The sequence below is a fragment of the Lagenorhynchus albirostris genome, chromosome 5, assembly GCF_949774975.1.
Source record: "Lagenorhynchus albirostris chromosome 5, mLagAlb1.1, whole genome shotgun sequence".
In the NCBI taxonomy this organism is placed as follows: Eukaryota; Metazoa; Chordata; class Mammalia; order Artiodactyla; family Delphinidae; genus Lagenorhynchus; species Lagenorhynchus albirostris.
The window spans coordinates 73,786,545-73,808,373 of NC_083099.1; the positions used below are offsets into that span (position 1 = coordinate 73,786,545).

General features: G+C 38.6%; 1 protein-coding gene across 6 annotated transcripts in view; it reads left to right on the forward strand.

Moving 5' to 3' along the window:
• RNF168 (ring finger protein 168) overlaps positions 1–21,294 on the forward strand; it is a 42,654-nt gene extending 21,360 nt beyond the window's left edge. For 3 of the 6 annotated variants that reach the window (XM_060150378.1, XM_060150376.1, XM_060150377.1), the window contains exons 3-7: positions 1,511–1,587; positions 4,824–5,003; positions 7,214–7,335; positions 12,790–12,871; positions 15,625–21,294. In XM_060150378.1, coding sequence (XP_060006361.1) covers positions 1,511–1,587; positions 4,824–5,003; positions 7,214–7,335; positions 12,790–12,871; positions 15,625–16,578 — 1,415 coding nt within the window. In that variant the 3' untranslated portion in view covers positions 16,579–21,294. The remainder of the gene's footprint in view (positions 1–1,510; positions 1,588–4,823; positions 5,004–7,213; positions 7,336–12,789; positions 12,872–15,624) is intronic. The other 3 variants (XR_009540736.1, XM_060150379.1, XR_009540735.1) reach the window with 3 other exon arrangements.
• Positions 21,295–21,829: the final 535 nt, after the last annotated feature.

Here is a 21,829-nt window from a genome sequence, read left to right on the forward strand (position 1 = left end):
TGGGTTACTTCCACCATTTGGCTGTTGTGAATAATGCTGGCTATGACATGGTGTATAAGTATCTGTTTGATACCCTACTTTCAGATCTTTTGGATATGTATCTAAAAGTGGAAATGCTGGATCACACGGTATTTCTATGTTTAGTTTTTTGAGCAACCGCCATACTGTTTTCCATAGCAGCTATACCATTTTACACTTCCACTGACAGTGCACAAGGATTGCAGTTTCATCTCCTTGCCAATGCTTGTTATTTTGTTTGTTTTATAGTAGCCACTCTAATGGGTACAAAGTGTATTTCTTTGTGGTTTTGATTTGCCTGATGACTAATGATGTTGAGCATCTTTTCATGTGCTTGTGGGCCATTTATATACACCTTTTTTGAGAAATATGTGTTTGCTATTATTGTAGAATTACTTTTTAAAACTTACTTTATTGTTATGTTAATGGCTTCTAGAGAAAAAGCGAAGTATATGTGTTCATGTGCCATTTTGAACCAGAAAACCTCTGGCCTCTCTCTTTTTTTTTTTAAAGGATCCTTTGCCACAAACCTTGGTCTTTATTTATTTTTTATTTTTTTGTGGTACGTGGGCCTCTCACTGTTGTGGCCTCTCCCGTTGCGGAGCACAGGCTCAGGATGCGCAGGCTCAGCGGCCATGGCTCACGGGCCCAGCCGCTCCGCGGCATGCGGGATCTTCCTGGACTGGGGCATGAGCCCGTGTCCCCTGCATCAGCAGGCAGACTCTCAACCACTGCGCCACCAGGGAAGCCCTCTTTTTTTGTTTTTTAATACTTATTTATTTATTTTATTTATTTATTTATTTATTTTTTTGGCTGAGGCAGGTGTTAGTTGTGGCATGCGGGATCTTTAGTTGTGGCATGCAAACTCTTAGTTGCAGCATGTGGACTTTTTCCCTGACCAGGAATCAAACCTGGGCCGCCTGCGTTGGGAGCGCAGATTCTTGGTCACTGCACCACCAGGGAAGTCCCTGACCTTTTTTTTTTGTATTTGGTTAATTCCAGGGAACATAGATTCCTTTCTTTTCTTTTCTTTTAATTTTATTTATTTATTTTTTGGCTGCATTGGGTCTTCGTTGCTGTGCACGGGCTTCCTCTAGTTGCGGCAAGTGGGGGCTACTCTTTGCTGTGGTGCGCAGGCTTCTCATTGTGGTGGCTTCTCTTGTTGCGGAGCATGGACTCTAGGCGTGCGGGCTTCAGCAGTTGTGGCGCATGGGCTCAGTTGCTCCATGGCATGTGGCATCTTCCCGGACCAGGGATCGAACCCATGTACCCTGCATTGGCAGGCAGATTCTTAACCACTGCACTACCAGGGAAGTCCTGGCCTTTCTTTTAAAATGGAATTCCATTAAAAAAATATTGCTATATCTGTTAATAATTGTATGTTTATTTTAATTTTGCATTTTTATATTAATATAGGTTTAGTGGAAGATCAAAGTTAGCCATAGAATTCGGTGTTGCCTATAATATAATTTTCTTTCTTGATCTGAAACAGTTGATGACTATCAGCCAGTTCGCCTATTAAGTAAACCTGGGGAATTAAGAAGAGAATATGAAGAGGAGATAAGCAAGGTAAGTACTAAATAGTTGCTCTTTTCTGGAAGATTTTTCTGCTGTGTTTACATTATGTGCTTATGTAAATAAATAGTATATATTGAAATGTTAATAATTTTAATGTGCTTTATAAAGGCTCTTTTTTTTACATGTGTTCAAAATAGTTTAAAACTAGCTTTAATTTATTTATACATGCTCTTCTTATGTGATAGTGATCTGTAAGCATTTAAGTATGAAGGAAATTTTTTTAATTTCCAGGAAGCTTTGAGCATAAAGGATGGGAAAAAGGTGGTAGATTATGGGTGTCTTAAGTCCATTTAGGCTGCTATATCAAAAACACCATAGACTGGGTGACTTAAACAACAAACATTTGTTCTTACAGTTCTGGATCTAGGAAGTGCAAGATTAAGGTACTGGGAGATCTGGTATTGGGCAAGGGCCTGCTTCCTGGCTTGTAGACAGCTGCCTTCTCACTGTATTCTCACATGATAGAGAGAGGAAGGGAGAGATAGATCATCTGTCTTGTGTGTCTTCTTCTAAGGGTACTAATCCCTTTCATGAGGACTCCACCCTTATGACCCTTACCTCCCAAAGGCCCCACCTCCAAATATCATCACATTGGGAGTTAGGGCTTCAATATATGAAGCTTGGGGGGCACAAACAATGCATTTAGGTGAGGAAAGCATAAAGGGCTAATTGTGAAGTACCTAAATATGAAAAGAGGGAGTGGTGCTTACGGCCTTTGAACTTCACTAGTACTAGGAAAGCCCTAGTACTCCCCCTACCCTGATTAATGTAGAGCAGTGTTGTTCAATAGAAATATGGTGTGGGTTCATATATCATTTAAAATTTTCTATTAGCCACATTTTTTAAAGATTAAAAAAAAAAATCAGATGAGGGGCTTCCCTGGTGGTGCAGTGGTTAAGAATCTGCCTGCTGATGCAGGGGACATGGGTTCAAGTCCTGGTCTGGGAAGATCCCACATGCCGCGGAGCAACTAAGCCCGTGTGCCACAACTGCTGAGCCTGTGCTCTAGAGCCCGCGAGCCACAACTACTGGGCCCATGTGCCGCAGCTACTGAAACCCATGCACCCTAGAGCTCATGTTCCGCCACAAGAGAAGCCACCACAACGAGAAGCCCACGCACCGCAACGAAGAGTAGCTCCCGCTCACCACAACTAGAGAAGGTCCACGTGCAACAACGAAGACCCAACGCAGCCCAAAATAAATAAATATTTTTAAAAAGTATTTTAAAAAATGATGAAATTAATTTTTATGTATATTTTATTTAATCCCGTATATCTAAAATATTTTATTATGTAATCAGTATAGAAAGTATTGACTTTTATTCTTATTTAGTGTGCAATTGTGTATTTTGTACTTATAATACATCTCAATTTGGACTAGTCACATTTCAACTACTCAGTAGCCACATGTAGCTAGTGGCTACTGTATTAGACCATGAGAGCTCTAGAAGAACTAGTAAATAATTATGATAGTTAATTGTCAGCATATTGTCTAGACGATGTTCTTAAGTAAGGGTTTTATTTATTTATTTTTTGGCTGCGTCGGGTCTTCTTTGCTACGCACGTGCTTTCTCTAGTTGTGGCGAGCAGAAGCTACTCTTCCTCGTGGTTTTCAGGCTTCTCTTGTGGTGGAGCATGGGCTCTAGGCGTGCAGGCTTCAGTAGTTGCAGTGCTCGGGCTCTAGGGCATGCGGGCTCTAGAGCGCAGGCTCTGTAGTTGTGGCACACGGGCTTAGTTGCTCTGTGGCATGTGGCATCTTCCCAGACCAGGGATCGAACCCGTGTCCCCTGCATTGGCAGGCGGATTCCTAACCATTGCACCACCAGGGAAGTTCCTTAAGTAAGGAGTAATTTAATCTTTACAACAGTATAGTGAGAACAGGTTTTTTCAGGATGCTTTTGAGTACAGGTGACAGAAAATTGTAATTCACTGGAATTCCAGAGGTTAATAGGGGCTTCAGGGTCGGTTTCATCCAGAGCTCTAGTTCCATTTCTTTGCTAATTTCTGTCAGCTGGCTTTATCCTCAGGCTAATAACAAGGTAGCTGCACATTTCTGAACCTCAGGTACATATACAACAGTATGCAGAGGAAGAACCAGCTGTCTCTTCCAGTGGCTTTCCTTTAAGAGCAAGAAGACTTAAAAGTTCCTTAACAAACCTTTACTCATGTCACCTTCACTTGAATTGGGTCAAGGACTTATTCTTGAGTCAAATTCTTTAGATGTCTAAAGTAGTTGTTACATTATTTCTTTCAGGAAGTATAGTTCAGATGCCCACAAGCATGGCCTTAGGTCCTAGATGCTGAGTTTGAGTCTCCCCGCTGCCAGTTACTGAGCTAAGAAAAGAAAGTTAGATCACTTTCTGATCTAGGAAAGCTTTTCTGTGTCTTTCCTCATCTGTAAATCATATAATGACCATTGTGGTTGTTTCTTCAGCAACTATTCACCCCTGCCCACCGTGTTTGGGGATTCATCCCAACTTCAGGGAAGGACACTGTTTGGTTTAAGTCAGTTTTTATCATTTCCATTCCCTTGCTAGGGTTTAGTTCAGAAACCTATGCCAAAATTAGTCAGAACATGGCCTTCTGTTAACTGAGGAAAAGTATCACCTAGAAAGACTTCCAGAAATGTGTGACAGTGTAATGGAAAATGTGATAAGGACCGAAATGTGGAAGGATGAGACTTTGATCAAGGTTTCATTGGACTGACTGGGGAAGGCTTCCTGAAGGAGACTTCCTGAACTATTCTACAGGAATTTGCCTCTCCAGATTTGTACTTCATTTGAGAAATTTTAATTCCTGCCAATTTGTTCTTTTTTTTTTAATTTTTCTATTCTTATTAAGAAATATTGGGACTTCCCGGGTGTTTGAGAGGGAAAGAATCCACCTGCCAATGCAGGGGACGCAGGTTCGATCCCTAGTCTGGGAAGATCCCACATCCTGTGGAGCAACAAAGCCTGTGCGCCACAACTACTGAGCCTGCGCTCTAGAGCCCGCGAGCCACAACTACTGAGGCCACATGCCTAGAACGCGTGCTCCACAACAGGAGAAGCCTGCACACCATGACAAAGAGTAGCCCCCCCTCGCCACAACTAGAGAAAGCCCGCACACAGCAACGAAGACCCAACACAGCCAAAAATAAATAAAATTAAATCTTTAAAAAAAGAAAGAAATATTGCAAGTATACTAAAAAGTTCAGAGAAGGATTGTTCTTTATTAATCATTTTTAAGGTGGAGGCAGAGCGACGAGCCAATGAGGAAGAAGAAAACAAAGCCAGTGAAGAATACATACAGAGATTACTGGCAGAGGAAGAAGAAGAGGAAAAGAGACAGGCAGAAAAAAGGCAAAGAGAGATGGAAGAACAACTGAAAAGCGATGAAGAGCTGGCAAGAAAGCTAAGCCTTAATATTGTAAGTTTTAAGAAAGAACTTTGAAGTATTTACATTACTATTGCTTTGACTATGTGAGTTTGAACAATCTAAAAAAGGAAGCATTCACCATAACTAAAAACTATTCCTGACATATTTGCTCTACTTAAAGCAAAACTTTTTTGGCATACTGTTATATATTTGCTCTAATCCAAGTATGCTTTAAAAAAACATTTTTGTATGTTGTTAGTAAATTCAGTTATGCAGGAAAGCTATTCAGTGGAAAATGAAAGCTCCATTCCCCGCCCGCCCCCCCCCCCCACTTCTCCACTCCTATTCCTATTCCATTACATCAGTCTTTTTCCCCAAAGGTTAGTTAGCACTATTAACAGTTTCTTATAACTTTTTTTTTTTTTTACCTAAAAAGGATGTGTTAATCACACTGTTTTTCTCCTGACCTTTTTCACTCGCTATTTCTTAGAGATTTTTCCTATTATATTACTACATATAGTGTATAATTCTTTTGTAAGAGTGGCAAAATATTCCATTGTATGGATGCAGATCACTTTTTGAAATTGAAGCACATTAAATTTTTTTTTAACTTCTTTTTTTTCCCTGACCACGCTGTGTGGCTTGCAGGATCTTAGTTCCCCAACCAGGAATCAAACCAGTGTCCCCTGCAGTGCAAGCGCAGTCTTAACTGTGCTTCCCTGGACCACCAGGGAAGTCCCTAAATTCTTAAATAACATATTAAACCTGGATTTTGTTATCTTGCTGTAGTTAAATTACTGCCCAGGGGACAATGAATTAAAGAAAGGATGATAAAACACATACTGTAAGACCAAAGGATACAGTGGGACCCAGTGATTTGAAAGAACCTGGCAGAATCACTTGTAGTTCTTTTAAAATACTGAATCTCTGGGGATGGGATTTAGGGAATACCACTCCCAGAGGCATCTAGGGAAGTCTGATGTACATTCAGGTTTGAGAGCCTCTAAAAACAATTCCTCTGCTTTCAAACAACAAATATCTTAAAATATACTTACCAAAATGAAGTATATCCAGAATTGGGTTGTGGTTTTTTCCCCCCATTTTTGAGAGCCCTGCCATTCATAATAATATACCCAAGTTTTAGATTATATGCCCTTTTTTTTTTTTTTTTTTTTTTTTTGGTGGTACGCGGGCCTTTCACTGTTGTGGCCTCTCCCATTGCGGAGCACAGGCTCCGGATGCGCAGGCTCAGCGGCCATAGCTCACAGGCCCAGCCGCTCCGCGGCATGTGGGATCTTCCCGGACCGGGGCCCGAACCCGTGTCCCCTGCATTGGCAGGCGGACTCTTAACCACTGCGCCACCAGGGAAGCCCTATATGCCCTTTTAAAAAATATATTTCCTTTTAAAATTTAAGTGGAATAGCTTTGGAGCAGTACACAATTGAGAAATTAAATAAAAGACATAGACCATGGAACTTCCCTGGCAGTCCAGTGGTTAGGACTTGGCACTTTCACTGCCGTGGCCCTGGGTTCAATCCCTGGTTGGGGACTAAGATCCTGTAAGCTGCACAGCGTGGCCAAGAAAAAAAAAAAAGACATAGATCAATAGAATAACAAATGGGATAGGAGAGAAAATATATCAGAGAGGAAAATCTGGGGTCAACTTTGTCTTTCAAGAGTTATTGTTTTAATTCTTCGTGTTTTCACATGGGCTTATAAGAGCAGATCTACTGATATTTTTAAATAGTTTTTCATTTACTTGTAAAAGTTTGGTCGTCCTAGGCCAGATGTCTACCACCACCAAGTATATTAATTTTTCCAATAGTGTAGTAAGAAACTTATGAGACTGCCATGAGATAGCAAGTAAATATGGATGATATTTATTGGTATGCCCTTAAATCCCCAAATTAAATTATTTAACGTAAAATAAATTTTACACCAGGTATAGCCACAGCTCTGAATTTTTCCCTACAGATTACGGTAGTTATAAATATGAAATTATTCATTAGAAAAGTTAGCAGAAATTATCAGCTAATGAGGTTAGTACCATCATGCTCTTTGTGTTTATAATATAGAGTAAAAATGCAATTTAGACCAACTTAGATAAACTTTATCTTGTTTATATTAATTTTTTTCATGGTCAGTATTATTCAGAGGATATATAGAATTTAATAATTCCTGAAAAATTCTATTGTGGATTCTGAATTGATTAATAGCTTATTTTATTTTAAAATTGTTTTATGCTTTTTCTGCTGTTGAAGAACAATTTCTGTGAGGGAAGTATCTTGGCTTCGCCATTGAATTCTGAAAAATCTGATCCAGTCACAACCAAGTCACAGAAGAAAAGTAAGAACAAACAAACGAACACTGGAGATATTCAGAAGTAAGTGAATATAGTTTACTGCTATATCAAAATTTGGCCCATCAGCTCTGCATGAAAACCCTCCAGATGGTCTGAGGTTGATGTAAAGTGAAAATAAGAGAGATGCTCACATAGCTTAGATTCCTGGCTAGCATGAAGAGGGATGTGAAACCTTTTTTATCTTCATTGCTCAGGATTTCCATGTTGTTCCCATTTCCTTTTTCTCTTGATTTAGATTCAAGTGAGAATCTAGTTCCATATAAGGTCATCCTCATTGAAGGAGTTTACAGTTTGGCATCTAGATCATTACCCCACCCTCTTTTTCCCAGTTTATATATTACATTTCTTCCCCACTGTACAAAAAACATGAGTCAGGTAGTCAACAGTGGAGTGAATTTAGTTGCCCCAGAGTGCCCCTCTTAGCAGCAGGAAGAGTTGATGACTCTATGAGGATATAAGCTTTTCCATAGTAATTCATAGTTGAAAAAGTTTATCAACTACAATCTAAACTTCAAAAACACGTAAGGGCTTTTGATTCAGCTGGGTATGTGCAGGTAATTTGCTTCCTTTCAAAATTCATAGAAATTTAGGGTTTTAGATGGTGGAAATTTGGGACAGGGAGATGGAGATAGATGGGAAGAGGGCAGCATTAAATGAGGTGGTTGCTATTAAAAGAAGAAATAGACGTGTAACATCAATATTGTTAATGCCTGATATAATGCAAAGTAGAAGTCGAGAAAAACCATTAAAAGAAAAGCAGGGATATTTCATATTGATATAATACTATTCTGCATAAAGGATATAACTCATGAATCTAAATATATATTTTGAAATATATAAAGATAAAACTTTACTAGAAATATAAGAATAAACTGATGAATTTAAAAGTAGAAATTGGAGAAACTGGTGGGTTAAAGGTACACAAAGTTAAAAACAGATAAGGTCTAGTCTCTGGAATATATAAAGAATTCTTAAAAATAAACAACAAACTAGATAGAAGTGATGGTTGCACAACTTTGTAAATGTACTAAATGTACGCTTTAAAATGGTTATTTTATTTATTTATTTATTTATTTATTTGCGGTACGCGGGCCTCTCACTGTTGTGGCCTCTCCCGCCGCGGAGCACAGGCTTCGGACGCGCAGGCCCAGCGGCCATAGCTCACGGGCCCAGCCGCTCTGCGGCATGTGGGATCTTCCTGGACCGGGGCATGAACCCGTGTCCTCTGCATCGGCAGGCGAACTCTCAACCACTGCGCCACCAGGGAAGCCCTAGCTTTGGTGTTTTTAAAATATGTTCACAAATCTTTGATATTTCTCCCTTCAAAAGGCTGAGCCTAATTCCCCTCCCCTTGAATGTGAGCTGGACTTAAGTATACACATAGAATTACCAGAAGGGACATTGTACACTTCAGAGAGGGGGACATTGTACACTTCAGAGACTAAGTCCTAAAGTGACTTTTCTCTTTTGGATTATTTGCTCTGGGAAAGTTAGCTGTCATGTTGTGAGCAGCCCTATGGAAAGTCCCACATGGTAAGGAACTGGGGCCTTCTGCCAACAACCAGTAAGGAAGTGAGACCTCCAGAATAGCCTTTGTGCGTGAGCCTTGTTGGAGGGTGATCCTCTAGCCTCAGTCAGGCTACTGACCAGATGACTGACCAACATCTTGACTGGACCCTCATGAAAATCCTGAGCCAGAACTACCCTGCTGGGGCTTCCCTGGTGGCGCAGTGGTTGAGAGTCCGCCTGCCGATGCAGGGGACACGGGTTTGTGCCCTGGTCCGGGAAGATCCCACATGCCGCGGAGCGGCTGGGCCTGTGAGCCATGGCCGCTGAGCCTGTGAGTCCGGAGCCTGTGCTCCGCGGCGGGAGAGGCCACAACAGTGAGAGGCCTGCATACCGCAAAAAAAAAAAAAAAAAAGAACTACCCTGCTAAGCTTCTCTTGAATTCCTGACCCTCAGAAACTATGAGATAATGTTTGTTGGTTTAAGCCACTAAGTTTTGGGGTACTTTGGGTAACCAACACAGTAGTCATCGTTGCTGGTCAGTGGGGAAAGGAGGTGCTTGTCAATAAATGCCTGTGGGACAGTGGATAATATGTGGGGAAAATTAGCTTGGACCTCTATTCATACTATCTATAAAAATTAAGGCAAATTAAAGACTAAAGACCTATTAAAAAGACAAGGGAATTCCCTGGCGGTCCCGTGGTTAGGACTCAGCACTTTCACTGCCGAGTTCAATCCCTGGTCCGGGAACTAAGATCCAGCAAGCCGTGCAGCACAGCATGCGTAAATAAGTAAGCAAGCAAATATGTAAATATATACATAAAATAAATCTTTAGGAAGATAACAAAGGAGGATATCTGTAGAGAGGGATGCTTTAAGGAGCAAACCAAATAGACTATAATAAGATTTAAAATGTCTTTATCAAAATACCTTTAGGGAATGAAAAGATAAGCTGCCCTCTAAAAGAAGATATTTCAACTTATTTACTGGAAAAAGTTTATTATTAAAGAATACCCACCTATTTGTGAGAAAAAGAACTACAGAAAAAGAGGCAAAAACTTTTGACATCACAGAACACAAAAGCTGAAGGCCAAAACATGTGAAAAGATTGAACTTTATTAGTAATCAAGGAAATTTCAATTTAAATTACAGTGAGGCAGACATAGAGAACAGACTTGCGGTTGTCAAGGGGGAGGGTGGGTGGGGAAGGGAAGGATTGGGAGTTTGGGATTAGCAGATGCAAACTATTATATATAGGATGGGTGAACAAGGTCCTACTTGGAACACAGGGAACTACATTCAATATCCTGTGATAAACCATGATGGAAAAGAATATATATATATATCTGTATAACTGAACCACTTTGCTGTACAGCAGAAATTAACACATTAGCACATTGTAAATCAACTATACTTCAATAGGATTTTTAAAAAATTACAGTGAGGTCATTTCACGTATACAAATATTGAATTATTATGTTGTATACCTGATACTAATATAATGTCATATGTCAATTGCACCTCAATTAAAACAGCTACAAAATAATGATGAGGTAACATTTCATACTCACCCTATTGGAAAATTAAACTTTCTGGCAATATTAAGTATCCTAGAGGATAAGAAGCACTTAAACTATAGGTGGGAGTGTAAAAGGCTGATGCTCTATGACTGGAGTGTAGACACTAAAACCCCAGAAGACATGTGCAGGAATGTTTCCAGCAGTACTATTAGTAACAGTAAAGAGCCAGAAGCACCCACATGTCCAACAGTAGACCAGAATACTGTTACTTTCCAGCAATGAAAATGAATTCTGGCTAAGGAAAACATGCCTGATTCAGGAAGGCATGTGAAGAAGTCAAGTTGTGGAAAGATACATGTAGTATGATTCCATATACGTAAAGTTCAGAAATCATGCAGTACTAAGCAATAAAGTGTTTAGGGGTACTAGTGTGTGTTAAGACTATTTTTAAAAGCAAGACATAAGACTAACACATTATAAAACAACTATACCCCAATAAAAATAAAATAGACCAAGGGAAAAATAAATAAATAAAAGCAAGAGATAAGAGCATCTTAGGATAGTTGTAGCCTGTCAGCTGGGGCACAAAGAGAAGGCCCCATAAAGAATTTTAAAATCAGTGATTTTTTTCCCCTTAAACTGAGTGATAAGTGTACGGGTTTTTATGATAATATAAGATTTTAAAACTTTTTAAAGTATATATATATTAATGTTAAATGTAACTTCTGGAAAATTTTTACATATGTATAAACCACACTCCAGATTAAGATACAGACTGTTTCCAAAAGGTTCACTCGTGTCCTTTCCCAGTCAGTATCTCCCTCCCTGTAACTATGATGTATTAGTCATCAATTTTATACACATTAGTGTATACATGTCAATCCCAATCGCCCAATTAATTACATCACCACTACCACCACCCCTTACATATATTTTGTAACTATTTTCTTGTAAACTATTTGTTTTTATGAGGTAGGCCTATGTATATAGTTTTTTATAAAGATCTATAAGACATAAGTGAAAAAAGGAAATCACAAAAGAATATGATAGCTTTAAAAAAAGATAGTATGCAGTATATAGAAATAATTTTTTAAAAAATTGGTTACATATGAGGAAGCAAATAGGAATGGAAAGGGATGATGACACATATTTCCTACATGTATTCATATATTACTTGGTTATTATAAATAAACAATATCCCAGAGAGTTCACAAATCTTCACCAATTATGTTAGATGGGTATCTGATCACACTTTGTTTTGTTTTCTGCTTATGGATTTCTGAACAACTATTAAGCTGTAATAATTCTATGTTGGTTTTAATATACTTGGTTACTAATATCTAACATTGGCAGAAGGAATTCTTCAGCTTTGGGAAACAATTAAAATGAGACTAAACCTGGACTCCTGTTTTATCAACTGAGAGGTAGTTCTTATTCTCATAAGTTCTCAGAGTAAATATTTAGGTTGATGCAACTAAATATGCGGTTTGGATACTATTTTGTCTATAAGGGATATTTATTCTTTATATGAGATCTTTGTCTAGATTTTATTTTAATGTTATATGCTACACGTTGGTGCTTTGGACAATGGAACTTATGATTTTACATATTTGCAATCAGACATTTTTCCATTGTTTTCTTTAATTATAAAAGCTAGCTGCTCTTTGAAAATCACCCAAAGTTACCACCACTTGAAGACAGCCAACATTTGTGCCATTTTTGAGCAGAGTTGTATGTGTTTGGATTTTTTTAACAAAATCCAAAAAAAAATATTTAAAAAATATACCTAACCTCTTATAACCTGTCCTTTTATTCCCATTTCTTTTATGTTTTCCATTATATTACAGACTTAATATTTTTAGTGGCAAACAGCCTATTAAAGATGCTTAGATATTTAGAGATGTGCTCTTATGCTGATACATTGATAAATCTTTTATATCTCTAAGTAGATAGTTGATATAAAATATGTATATAATAAAATCTCTATACCAAAATGGTAAAGAATCTAATCATAGACCATTTTTCAAATAGAGATAAAAAATGTAGAATTACTGGCATTAAAAAGAAACTAACATATTCCTTCTCCTGACTTGAAATGTCAGTTCCATTACTTTGGGGAAGACTGTATACAGTCTTACGTTGTTTTGATGCTAGTACCTACCCGTTTAAATTCTTTTGAAAATTAAGGAATAATTTAGATTTGACTTTTACTTCCTTTTCTGCTGTTTTTCACTAAAATATATCAATACTCAGACTTCTAAGTTTTGCTCCAGAAATAGACCAAAATACCTGAGACAGGGAGATGAATTACACTTTCTGATAAATCAGCCAAGCAGCAAGCCAGACAGCCTTCAGCATAAATAGCTAATCTGGCTTTATTATGTTGGATACATGCCACTTGTGTTTCAAAGCATTCAAATTTTGGCAAACTTTTTTTTTTTTTTTTAAGGTATTTGTCACCTAAATCTCAGCCTTGGTCAGCATCACAGTCTGAAGTTGTACAAGAAGACAGGGAAGACTCCATGTCTAAGGTATGTGGATGCTAAAGATGTTCTTGGCTTGGCAGTTTTATTAATGCTATAGAATGTTAATACTTGCAGTTTCCTAACTTTTTTTAAGTCACTATAGTAAATGGAACAACCTTTCTTAGTCACCTTAGGCTCACTTAGGCTAGGAGTCAGCAGACCTTTTCTCTAAAGAGCCAGATAGTAAATATTTTAGGCTTTGTGGCCCAAATGGTCTCAGTCACAACTGTTCAATGATGCTGTTGTCATTTGAAAGCATCCATAACGATATATAAACAAATGAGCTTGTCTTTGTTCCAGTAAAACTGTACAAAAACAAGCACCAGGCTGAATTTGGTCCATGGGCTGTAGTTTGTACATCCCTGACCGAGATCATCAGACTCACAAAACTAAATAGGCTACCCCTGGTACCAGCTTCACTTAAAGGATTACACAATGGTAAACAAAGCGTGCTAGTAGGGTAGCATCAGACATCAGGCGTATCTGTTCAGCAAGAGTCCTCACTGCAGAGCTCCTAAGTGATGGCCTGGAAGTGAGACCATGCAGAGGAGTGTAGTAACCACCCAGACTTAGAAGTCCCATGCCCCATAAGAGTAAATTATTTACTGTAACAACTCATGGGTGTGGCTTCCAGGGGTCTTGGGAAGGAACACAGCCAGTCAAAGAGTTGTAAGTCACTTACAGAAGGCCTGAGCTTTGGCTTCCTGCAAGGTATTTATAGATCACTCCTAGTTCTCCTAGTACAGATGCAGTTCACCAGTAAGGGTCATTTTTACCATAAGCTATGTGGCCTAGTAACACAGGTGACATTTCACCTGTATCAGGCTTCCAGGAAAATAGAACTAGGAAAAGCCAGCTGACACCAAGGTCAGTTTCCTACATAGAAGTTTTATTAGCCCTTTACTCACAGGTTCCTAAACTTTTTTCAGTTTAGCTAGGTGGTTTTATAGCACCTAACATTTAATGGACGTTTATGTGCCAAATAATGTATTTATTTTCTTTAATCTTCATCACAGCCACCAACTCTATAAGGTACCCTTCTTGTGCCCAATTATAGTTGAGAAAACTGAGGCATGCAGAGGCAAGAGAATTTCTCAGTGTCCCTTAAGTAGAGGTATTAGAGGGAGAATTCAAGTCCAGATGGTCTGGCTTATGCTGGAACTAAGGATTGATGGGAGAGGCATTGTAGGCTGGGATTTTTTTTTCCTATCCTGGTGTTAATATTCACAGCAAAACTAGGTAAGCAACCTAGAATTTGTCCAATCCAAACTACATTGGTTCATAAAAAATCTTATGAGGAATGATAAATGCAAAGCAAAGTAGGTAAAAGAACAGATTTAAGATCACAAACAAGGAGGAATTTTTGTTTTGAAGCAAGTTCTCATTGAAGCCTTTCTTTTTTATTTATTTCATTTATTTGGTTGGTTGGTTGGTTGGTTGCACTAGGTCTTAGTTGCAGCATGCCTTAGTTGCGGCTCGCTGGCTCCTTAGTTGCAGCATGCATGTGGGATCTAGTTCCCTGACCAGGAATCGAACCCGGGCCTCCTGCATTGGGAGCGTGCAGTCTTAACCACTGCGCCACCAGGGAAGTACCGAAACCTTTCTTCTTAAGGCTTTCTCATGGTCAAAACTAATCCTAGGTCTTAACTTACCCAAGACCTGTAAGTGAGAAGAATTATACTGGCTAAAGCAAGGGTTCTTAACCTAAGGTCTGTGGGTAGAATCCACAGAGTACATATGAACCTAGATATAAGGAAAAGTTTATCTTTACTTCCACCTGACCTCTCATTTTGGCATTTCCTTTAGTTACGAATGTAGGCAGCAAACCAGTAAACCATAATACTGTTAACAGTACCTGTGACTTTGTCACCAATAGATAACACTGGTTTTTAATCACATTACATTTGTTGCAGATCTCTTGAAATATCGTTTATACTCATCCCTCCTTCAGTGTTACAAATTATTAGACTTGCCACTAGATCTTATTATTTAATGTATTAATAGATATGCATTATTACATCATAAATTGTAAGATTTTAATAATTGTGTTGCAATATAAATTGTTCCGTATGTATGTATTTATTTTTGGCTGTGTTGGGTCTTTGTTGCTGCACGCGGACTTTCTCTAGTTGCAACCAGTGAGGGCTCCTCTCTGTTGCGGTATGTGAGCTTCTCATTGCAGTGGCTTCTCTTGTTGCAGAGCACGGACTCTAGGCGCGTAGGCTTTAGTAGTTGTGGCGCACAGGCTTAGTTGTTTCGCGGCATGTGGGATCTTCCCAGATCAGGGCTCAAACCCATGTCCCCTGCATTGGTAGGCAGATTCTTAACCACTGAGCCACCAGGGAAGTCCCCCTATGTATTTATTGTTATGTTTAAAAATATTATTCTCAAAGAGGTCTGTAAGCTTCACAAAAATGCCAAAAGGAGGAGGGTTTGTGACACAAAAAGGGATTAAAAATCCCTGGGCTAGAGGAAGTTTGTAAGATGAGAAATCAAGTCATGGTGCCAGCTCCTGGCCATATATAGAACTAGTTTGTGGATTTTAAACTGTAGGTCTTCATGGGAGTGAAAATGAAGAAATACCTTAATCTAAGTTGGCACACAGAATAAAAATACTATTAAGAATTAATATATCTTATTAGTAATAATAATAATTACCTTATAGTGACAACTCAGCTTTGGTTTCAGTGTAATTAGACTTATGTATTACGACTTGATGTTTTCCCCTGGTTCACTCAGTGTTTTTCTGTTCTCTACAGGAAACTGACAGCAGTGATGTGAAGAGCCCTACATGGCAAGACACAGAAATTGAGGAAGATATGCCAACACTTTCTCCTCAGATATGCCTTGAAGTTCATGAACAAGGTGCACAATCTTCAGTGGAGTCACCTATGCCTCAGTTATGTGCCAGTGGTAAAGAATGGTGCCTTGAAGGAAAAGTCAAAACAAGACCAAGCAATCATGAAAAAGAGTTGTGTGTCATAAATCATGAGGGACCTGAAGCCAGAGTTCCCTACTCTGGAGAAGCTGCAGTTAAGCCTTGTGGCAAAACAGAGAGTCGGTGCACTGTATCAGATATGACACAGGTAATTAGAAATAACACAGTTGAGACAGAAAATGAAGAGTCTCACCTACTGATCAGTAAAGATATCTCCAAAAGAAAAAACCAGGAATCTTTGTCTGAAGCAGTCAGGGATCCATGCTTTTCTGCAAAAAGAAGAAAAATGTTCCCCAAAGCTTCCTCAGACCAAGAAGAAACAGAAATCAACTTTACCCAAAAACTGATAGATTTGGAATGTCTACTTTTTGAGAGACATAAACAAGAAGAACAGGACAGGTTATTAGCACTACAGCTTCAGAAAGAGGTGGATCAAGAACAGATGAGGCCAAACCGGCAAAAAGGATCCCCAGATGAATATCAGTTACGTGCTACATCCTCACCTCCAGACAGCTTACTAAAGGAACAAAGGAAGAATTCCAAAGATAGAAACTTCAAAAGACAGACTAATCTAGAGCATCCAAAACCTAGGAGAGGCTCAAAAAATGAAAATTGGCAACCTTCTTTTAAGATCCAGTTGAAACGTTCAGTTAATGGAAGAAAGATAACAAATTCTACTAGAGATAATTGTAATGTATCTAAAACTCCTCATTCCCTACAGCCTAGTAAGTCACAGAAAAGTATTTTTCAGATGTTTCAGAGATACACAAAGTAGTGCTTGGGTAAGGGAAGTGTTGTATAATCTAGTGAAGCTCTCTATCATAGATTCTTTTTAAATTTTTCATTAATTCTGCTCCGTGGGCATACTCACTGTCCTTAATTAAAGGACGGTGTGATTACAGGGGAGGAATATACAAATGTGTTTCTGCCAAACTCGGTTGTAAGCAAGAGTCCCACTCCTTTCCTTTTTTAATCACTGGTGTACTAAATTTAAGTTGACAGTCCTTATGGATATAAAAATGCCTTGGCCAACTCCCAAGAAATCTTCATTTCCATGCATTTCCCCCCATATGCATGTTTTGTGGCCTTCACGCACCTTTTTGTACTGACTAGTAATCAAAGCAACATTATAATCTACCAAGTAGCTAAGGAATCCAGGCAGGGTTTAGAATCTAAGTTTTCTTGCAACTTTCCCATATATTTGCAGAGCACTTGAAGTCCATCTTTCATAACACTAAAGTAATCTAATTTCCATGTCCACTTCAATTACTTTAAGTATTACAGCATTTTTTTTTTTGACTTAAAATGGGTTAGGATCAACGTGAAAGCAGAAAAATCAGAGTTTTCTGGAAAATTAGGACTTAGTTGACAGAAAGGAAACTAGACTCTTGATGCAAAAGTAGCTAAGCTTGGGATGAGGCTGAGTGGGGTAGATTGACAATTTGGAGGCCTTGAAACTGAGTGGATGATCAGACAACTGGGTCCAGGCTGGAGTAGCAGGTGTAGTTTGGCAAAGTATTCTTCCTCGTGCTTTCTTTGCTAGATGGCACAGAAAACATTTGGGTTTTAACAGCTTTTCATACCATACTATCTAATCTGCTATTCCAAAAAAGTGGAGGGGGGGGAATTTACTGTAGGAGAGTTATGTCGCAGTATGTAGAACCTGACTAATCATGTTTTTATTTCCTTATGTTAACCTTTGTATTGATACTGACTTTTATTTGTGTTTATGGACAAAAATAGAAAGTATGATATTTGGGTTTTGCTCTGTCTTGCCCCTGAAAGTTAAATCAGAAGGCTGCGATTTCATTTTGTGAAATTTAACTTGGAGACTATTAATCTTTTGTTTCATTAATAGGAACAACTTTGAGCAAACAACTGTTTTAACAGCATTGCTGCTGATATCTAGTTAGCCATCCTTTTAAGGTAATAATGCAGTGAACTGTCCTAGAGCTAATAATTCTAGCTTAAATTTGTCAGTGTTTTTATACATAATTAAGATTTTTTTCCTCCAAATTTTGTAACTGAAATTCTGTAATCTTTGCATACTTGATGGCATCTACTTCAATATTGATTGGGTAATTATGGGTAGAATTCTGATGCTGATTTAAATTTTAGTTTGCCTTTTCTCAAAAGTGATTGTCCCCTGAGTAATGATTGTGCTGAAATGTAGTTAGAAACTAACCAAATTTGTCTAAAATATATCTTTTCATCAAACCAATATTTTTTAAGACCAATTTTGCTTTACATTTTAGTGACTCTGCAAATTAAAAGTTATATAATTAAATCTTCCTGGAATAGTCCATGACCAAAAAGGGGGGAAAATAGTGTAATGTATTTAGGATTTACATATATAGCCACTCATTTGTCTGTGAAGAAGTCTTCCTGACTAAAGTTGGTTTTAAGATAATTTTTTTTTTTTGCGGTATGCGGGCCTCTCAATGTTGTAGCCTCTCCCGTTGCGGAGCACAGGCTCCGGACGCGCAGGCTCAGCGACCATGGCTCACAGGCCCAGCCGCTCCGCGACATGTGGGATCCTCCCGGACCGGGGCACAAACCCACGTCCCCTGCATCGGCAGGCGGACTCTCAACCACTGTGCCACCAGGGAAGCCCATAAGATAATTTCTCAATTAGTCCTTCTGATACTACCACGTATGCATTTTTGTGAGAAACTAGTAAATGTTTTGTGTCAGTTCATTAGAATTTACTGATACTTTCCTTCCATTTTTATGGAAGGGATATGAGTGTGTTTAATTTCTCAGGGAGTGCTAAAACTATGCAGAGGTTGAGAATCTGAAAATTAAAATAATTGTTAAAAATTGAAATGGACTATGTGTTTTTCACAGTTAAAAATAAAAATTAACACATGAAAATAAAAAGTTCTGCATAACAAAAACTACCATAAAGGAAAATTGGAAGACATGGCAAACTTGCGAAGAAATAGATACAACTCATCACAAAGAGCTTATTTCCTTTATATAAAGTGTCTGCCAATACTTTTAGAAAAAGACCAACAACCCAAAAGGAAAATTAGAAGTTTATTTCCCCAAGAAACATAGTTCCCAGGAAAGGAAATATAAGTGGCTCTTAAATGTGTGAAAAGATGCATAATATCACTTATACTAATACTCATACATTTTTCCACCCTTCAGATTAGTAAAGGTGTTTTGTTTTGGGGTTTTTTTTTTTCCCCAGTCTCGGCAAGCATGTGGGTAAATAGGCACTCTTATATGTTGCTTGGTATGTATAGAAACTTTTAAAGCCCTAGAGAGGTAACCTTGGCAATCTACCTCTAGGAATTTCTTAAAGCTGTTTTCACATATATGTAGAATGGCATGCATAAAACATTTTTGTTTGGCATTGTTTGTAATAAGCTTAGAAACAACCTTAATCATATCAAGAAACACTAAATAAATGATGGTAAAATAGAATACTATACAGCAATTAAGCAAAAAACCCACTTTACTGATACAAAAAGAACTATAAGATATAGAGTTAAACAAAAAATACAAGATGTAGAGTAGTGTACATAGTGTGCAACCATGTATCCAAAGAAGAGAAATATATATTTAAGAGATAAACAGTGTTGCCAGCAGGGAGAGAAACTGGGTGGCTGGGAGACAGGAGTGGAAGAATGACTTTTCTCTGTATGTTCTTTTATACTTTTAAAATTTTCAATCATATTGAATATATCATCTCAAAATTTAAATGTTCTTAAAATATTACAAGATTAAGGATACTTAGACATCTCAACCTATACCACTCTAGACAGTGCTTTTTTGCCTTTAAATTCTAAGAATCATAGGAAGGTTTTTCAGTGCAAAAAAAAAAATAACGCAATTTTTGGAAATAGTGTTGTGAATGAATTTGAATATATTTAGCTTTAATATACTATTTTTAAATTATTTGAAAGCAAAGCTTATGCTTTTCAGGTAGCAATGCTGCAGACCTGCAGTCCTGCTGAGAACAATGAGAAAAGCCAGATAAAAATGTAAAATTTTTACATTTAAAAATTAAAATGCTTTACTTAAAAGCATCAGAAAGCTACTGAAACAATGAGGACGAACTTAGGGGCTAAGATTCTAGAGAGGGGAGATTTGAGAGGTAAACTGATGTTTGCAACCACTTTTTTGTTTGTAGCATGTGCCTATTCTGAATGCAGGATGAGAATCAGGGCTGCTGCTGGTGAACAGAGAAACCGGCAGAGCTCTGGGCCATCTCATGAAGCTAGAGTGACAGTATTGGAGACTTGAGGGTCATCAAACACAAGGTCGGTTTTCCCATCAAGATAACTGCAGTTTTGAAACTGTTCAGAGCAGAGGCTAAAAGGCTGAAAACCTCTGAAAAGCAGAGAGGAGTTGTCGTCAGGCTCACACTGCTGATGAGACAAGAACAGAGTTCAGGACCTACCGGGGAAGGAAGCCTGTTGAACACACCAGGGCCTCAATTGAAAGCCCTAGCACAGAAGTCTGCAAACTGCATCCCAGGGGCCAAATCTGCATGCCGCCGATATTTATAGGGCCTGTTAGCTAAGAATGGTTTTAAATGGCTCTTCGATTCCTTAGTTCACATATAAGGAATTGAACGATGGGACTAGTAATTTGTGCATGAGTTTTGGACCACCAAAACAAGGGCATGTCGTGCAGGAGGGAAGAAAGAATAATTTCCTTCTTAACTTGGTCTCTACCTGTTAATCTCACTTTCTTAATCTGTAAATGGGAATCAGTGTAACCAAGAGTTGCTATCAAGAGTTAAGGGTAGTGGGACTTCCCTGGTGGTTCAGTGGTTAAGAATCCGCCTTCCAATGCAGGGCACACGGGTTCGATCCCTGGTCGGGGAACTGTCACACATGCCGCGGGGCAAGTAAGCCCATGTGCCTCAATGAAAAGATCCCGCATGCTGCAAGAAAGATCCTGCGTGCCGCAAGTAAGACCCGACACAGCCTAATTAATTAATTAATTAATTTAAAAAAAAAAAAAGAGTTAAGGGAAGTAATAGAGCACCTGGCACAGGCCCTGACTCAAAAAAGAACCTTAATAAGTGATAGTGACTTTCTCCTGGCTATCCTTCAGCCCCACTACTCCATCACTCCCACTTTTGGGAGAGTTTCACTTTATCCAGTGACTTTGTGTACCGTAAGTACCCACGTGTGGCATCCAGTAAATTGCAAGTTACCTTTTGTCTACTCATGAAGACTACTCACCTCTCCCCTACCAGATGTATCTACAGCTCCATGTCACAAGAGACCCCTGCCCATAAGTTCCCCTGTGTCACAGTTCCCAGATTGCAAGAGACTTTGGCCTCAGAAGAAACCATTTCTCAGAAATATTTTGTGGCTTCCTCAAATTCCTATACAAGTTCTACACATTTGGTATGGATAAAGGTTTGTAAATCACTACAGACTTTGAAATGGGGAGTTGGGCCACTACTGTATGTTTGCCCATATCTTAATTCCTGTGTAAAGATCTTAATAAACAACCATGACTTCAAGTTTTGAGTCAGTTTTGTTCTCCCCAATATATATTTCCTTGTTTTGGCAGGACTTGGAGCAACATGGACCCTGAGTTCAACTTAGGGGACCGTTCTCTTACTTTACATTTCACTTTACGTTTCTCTTCAACTTGGCTTTTGTGGTCCCAGGCTGCTGCAGTTAGGCTCTACCCATGAAACTAGTTGAATCCAGAAGGTTTTCTCTCAATTGGAGATCATAAATTGAGTTTGCCCATCTTTTGTATCATTCCTCTTCATTTCTTAAGACCCATAAAAAGTTTGGGTGTCTCTGTTTTTTACTGCAGGATTAGAATCCCACTCCCTTGTCAGTTTATACTAGACAAATGTAGATTATACTGGATCTGTTGCTTGGGATCCACTTAAGAAAGCAACCAAAATAGGTATTTCAACAGAGGAAATGCAGTATAGGAAATTGGTTAGACAGGTGTTGAAACAAGGGAACACAGATAACCCAAAGATGATAACTGCAGGAAGTGGCTACCACCCTCAAAGCTGGGAAACACAGGAAGGGTTT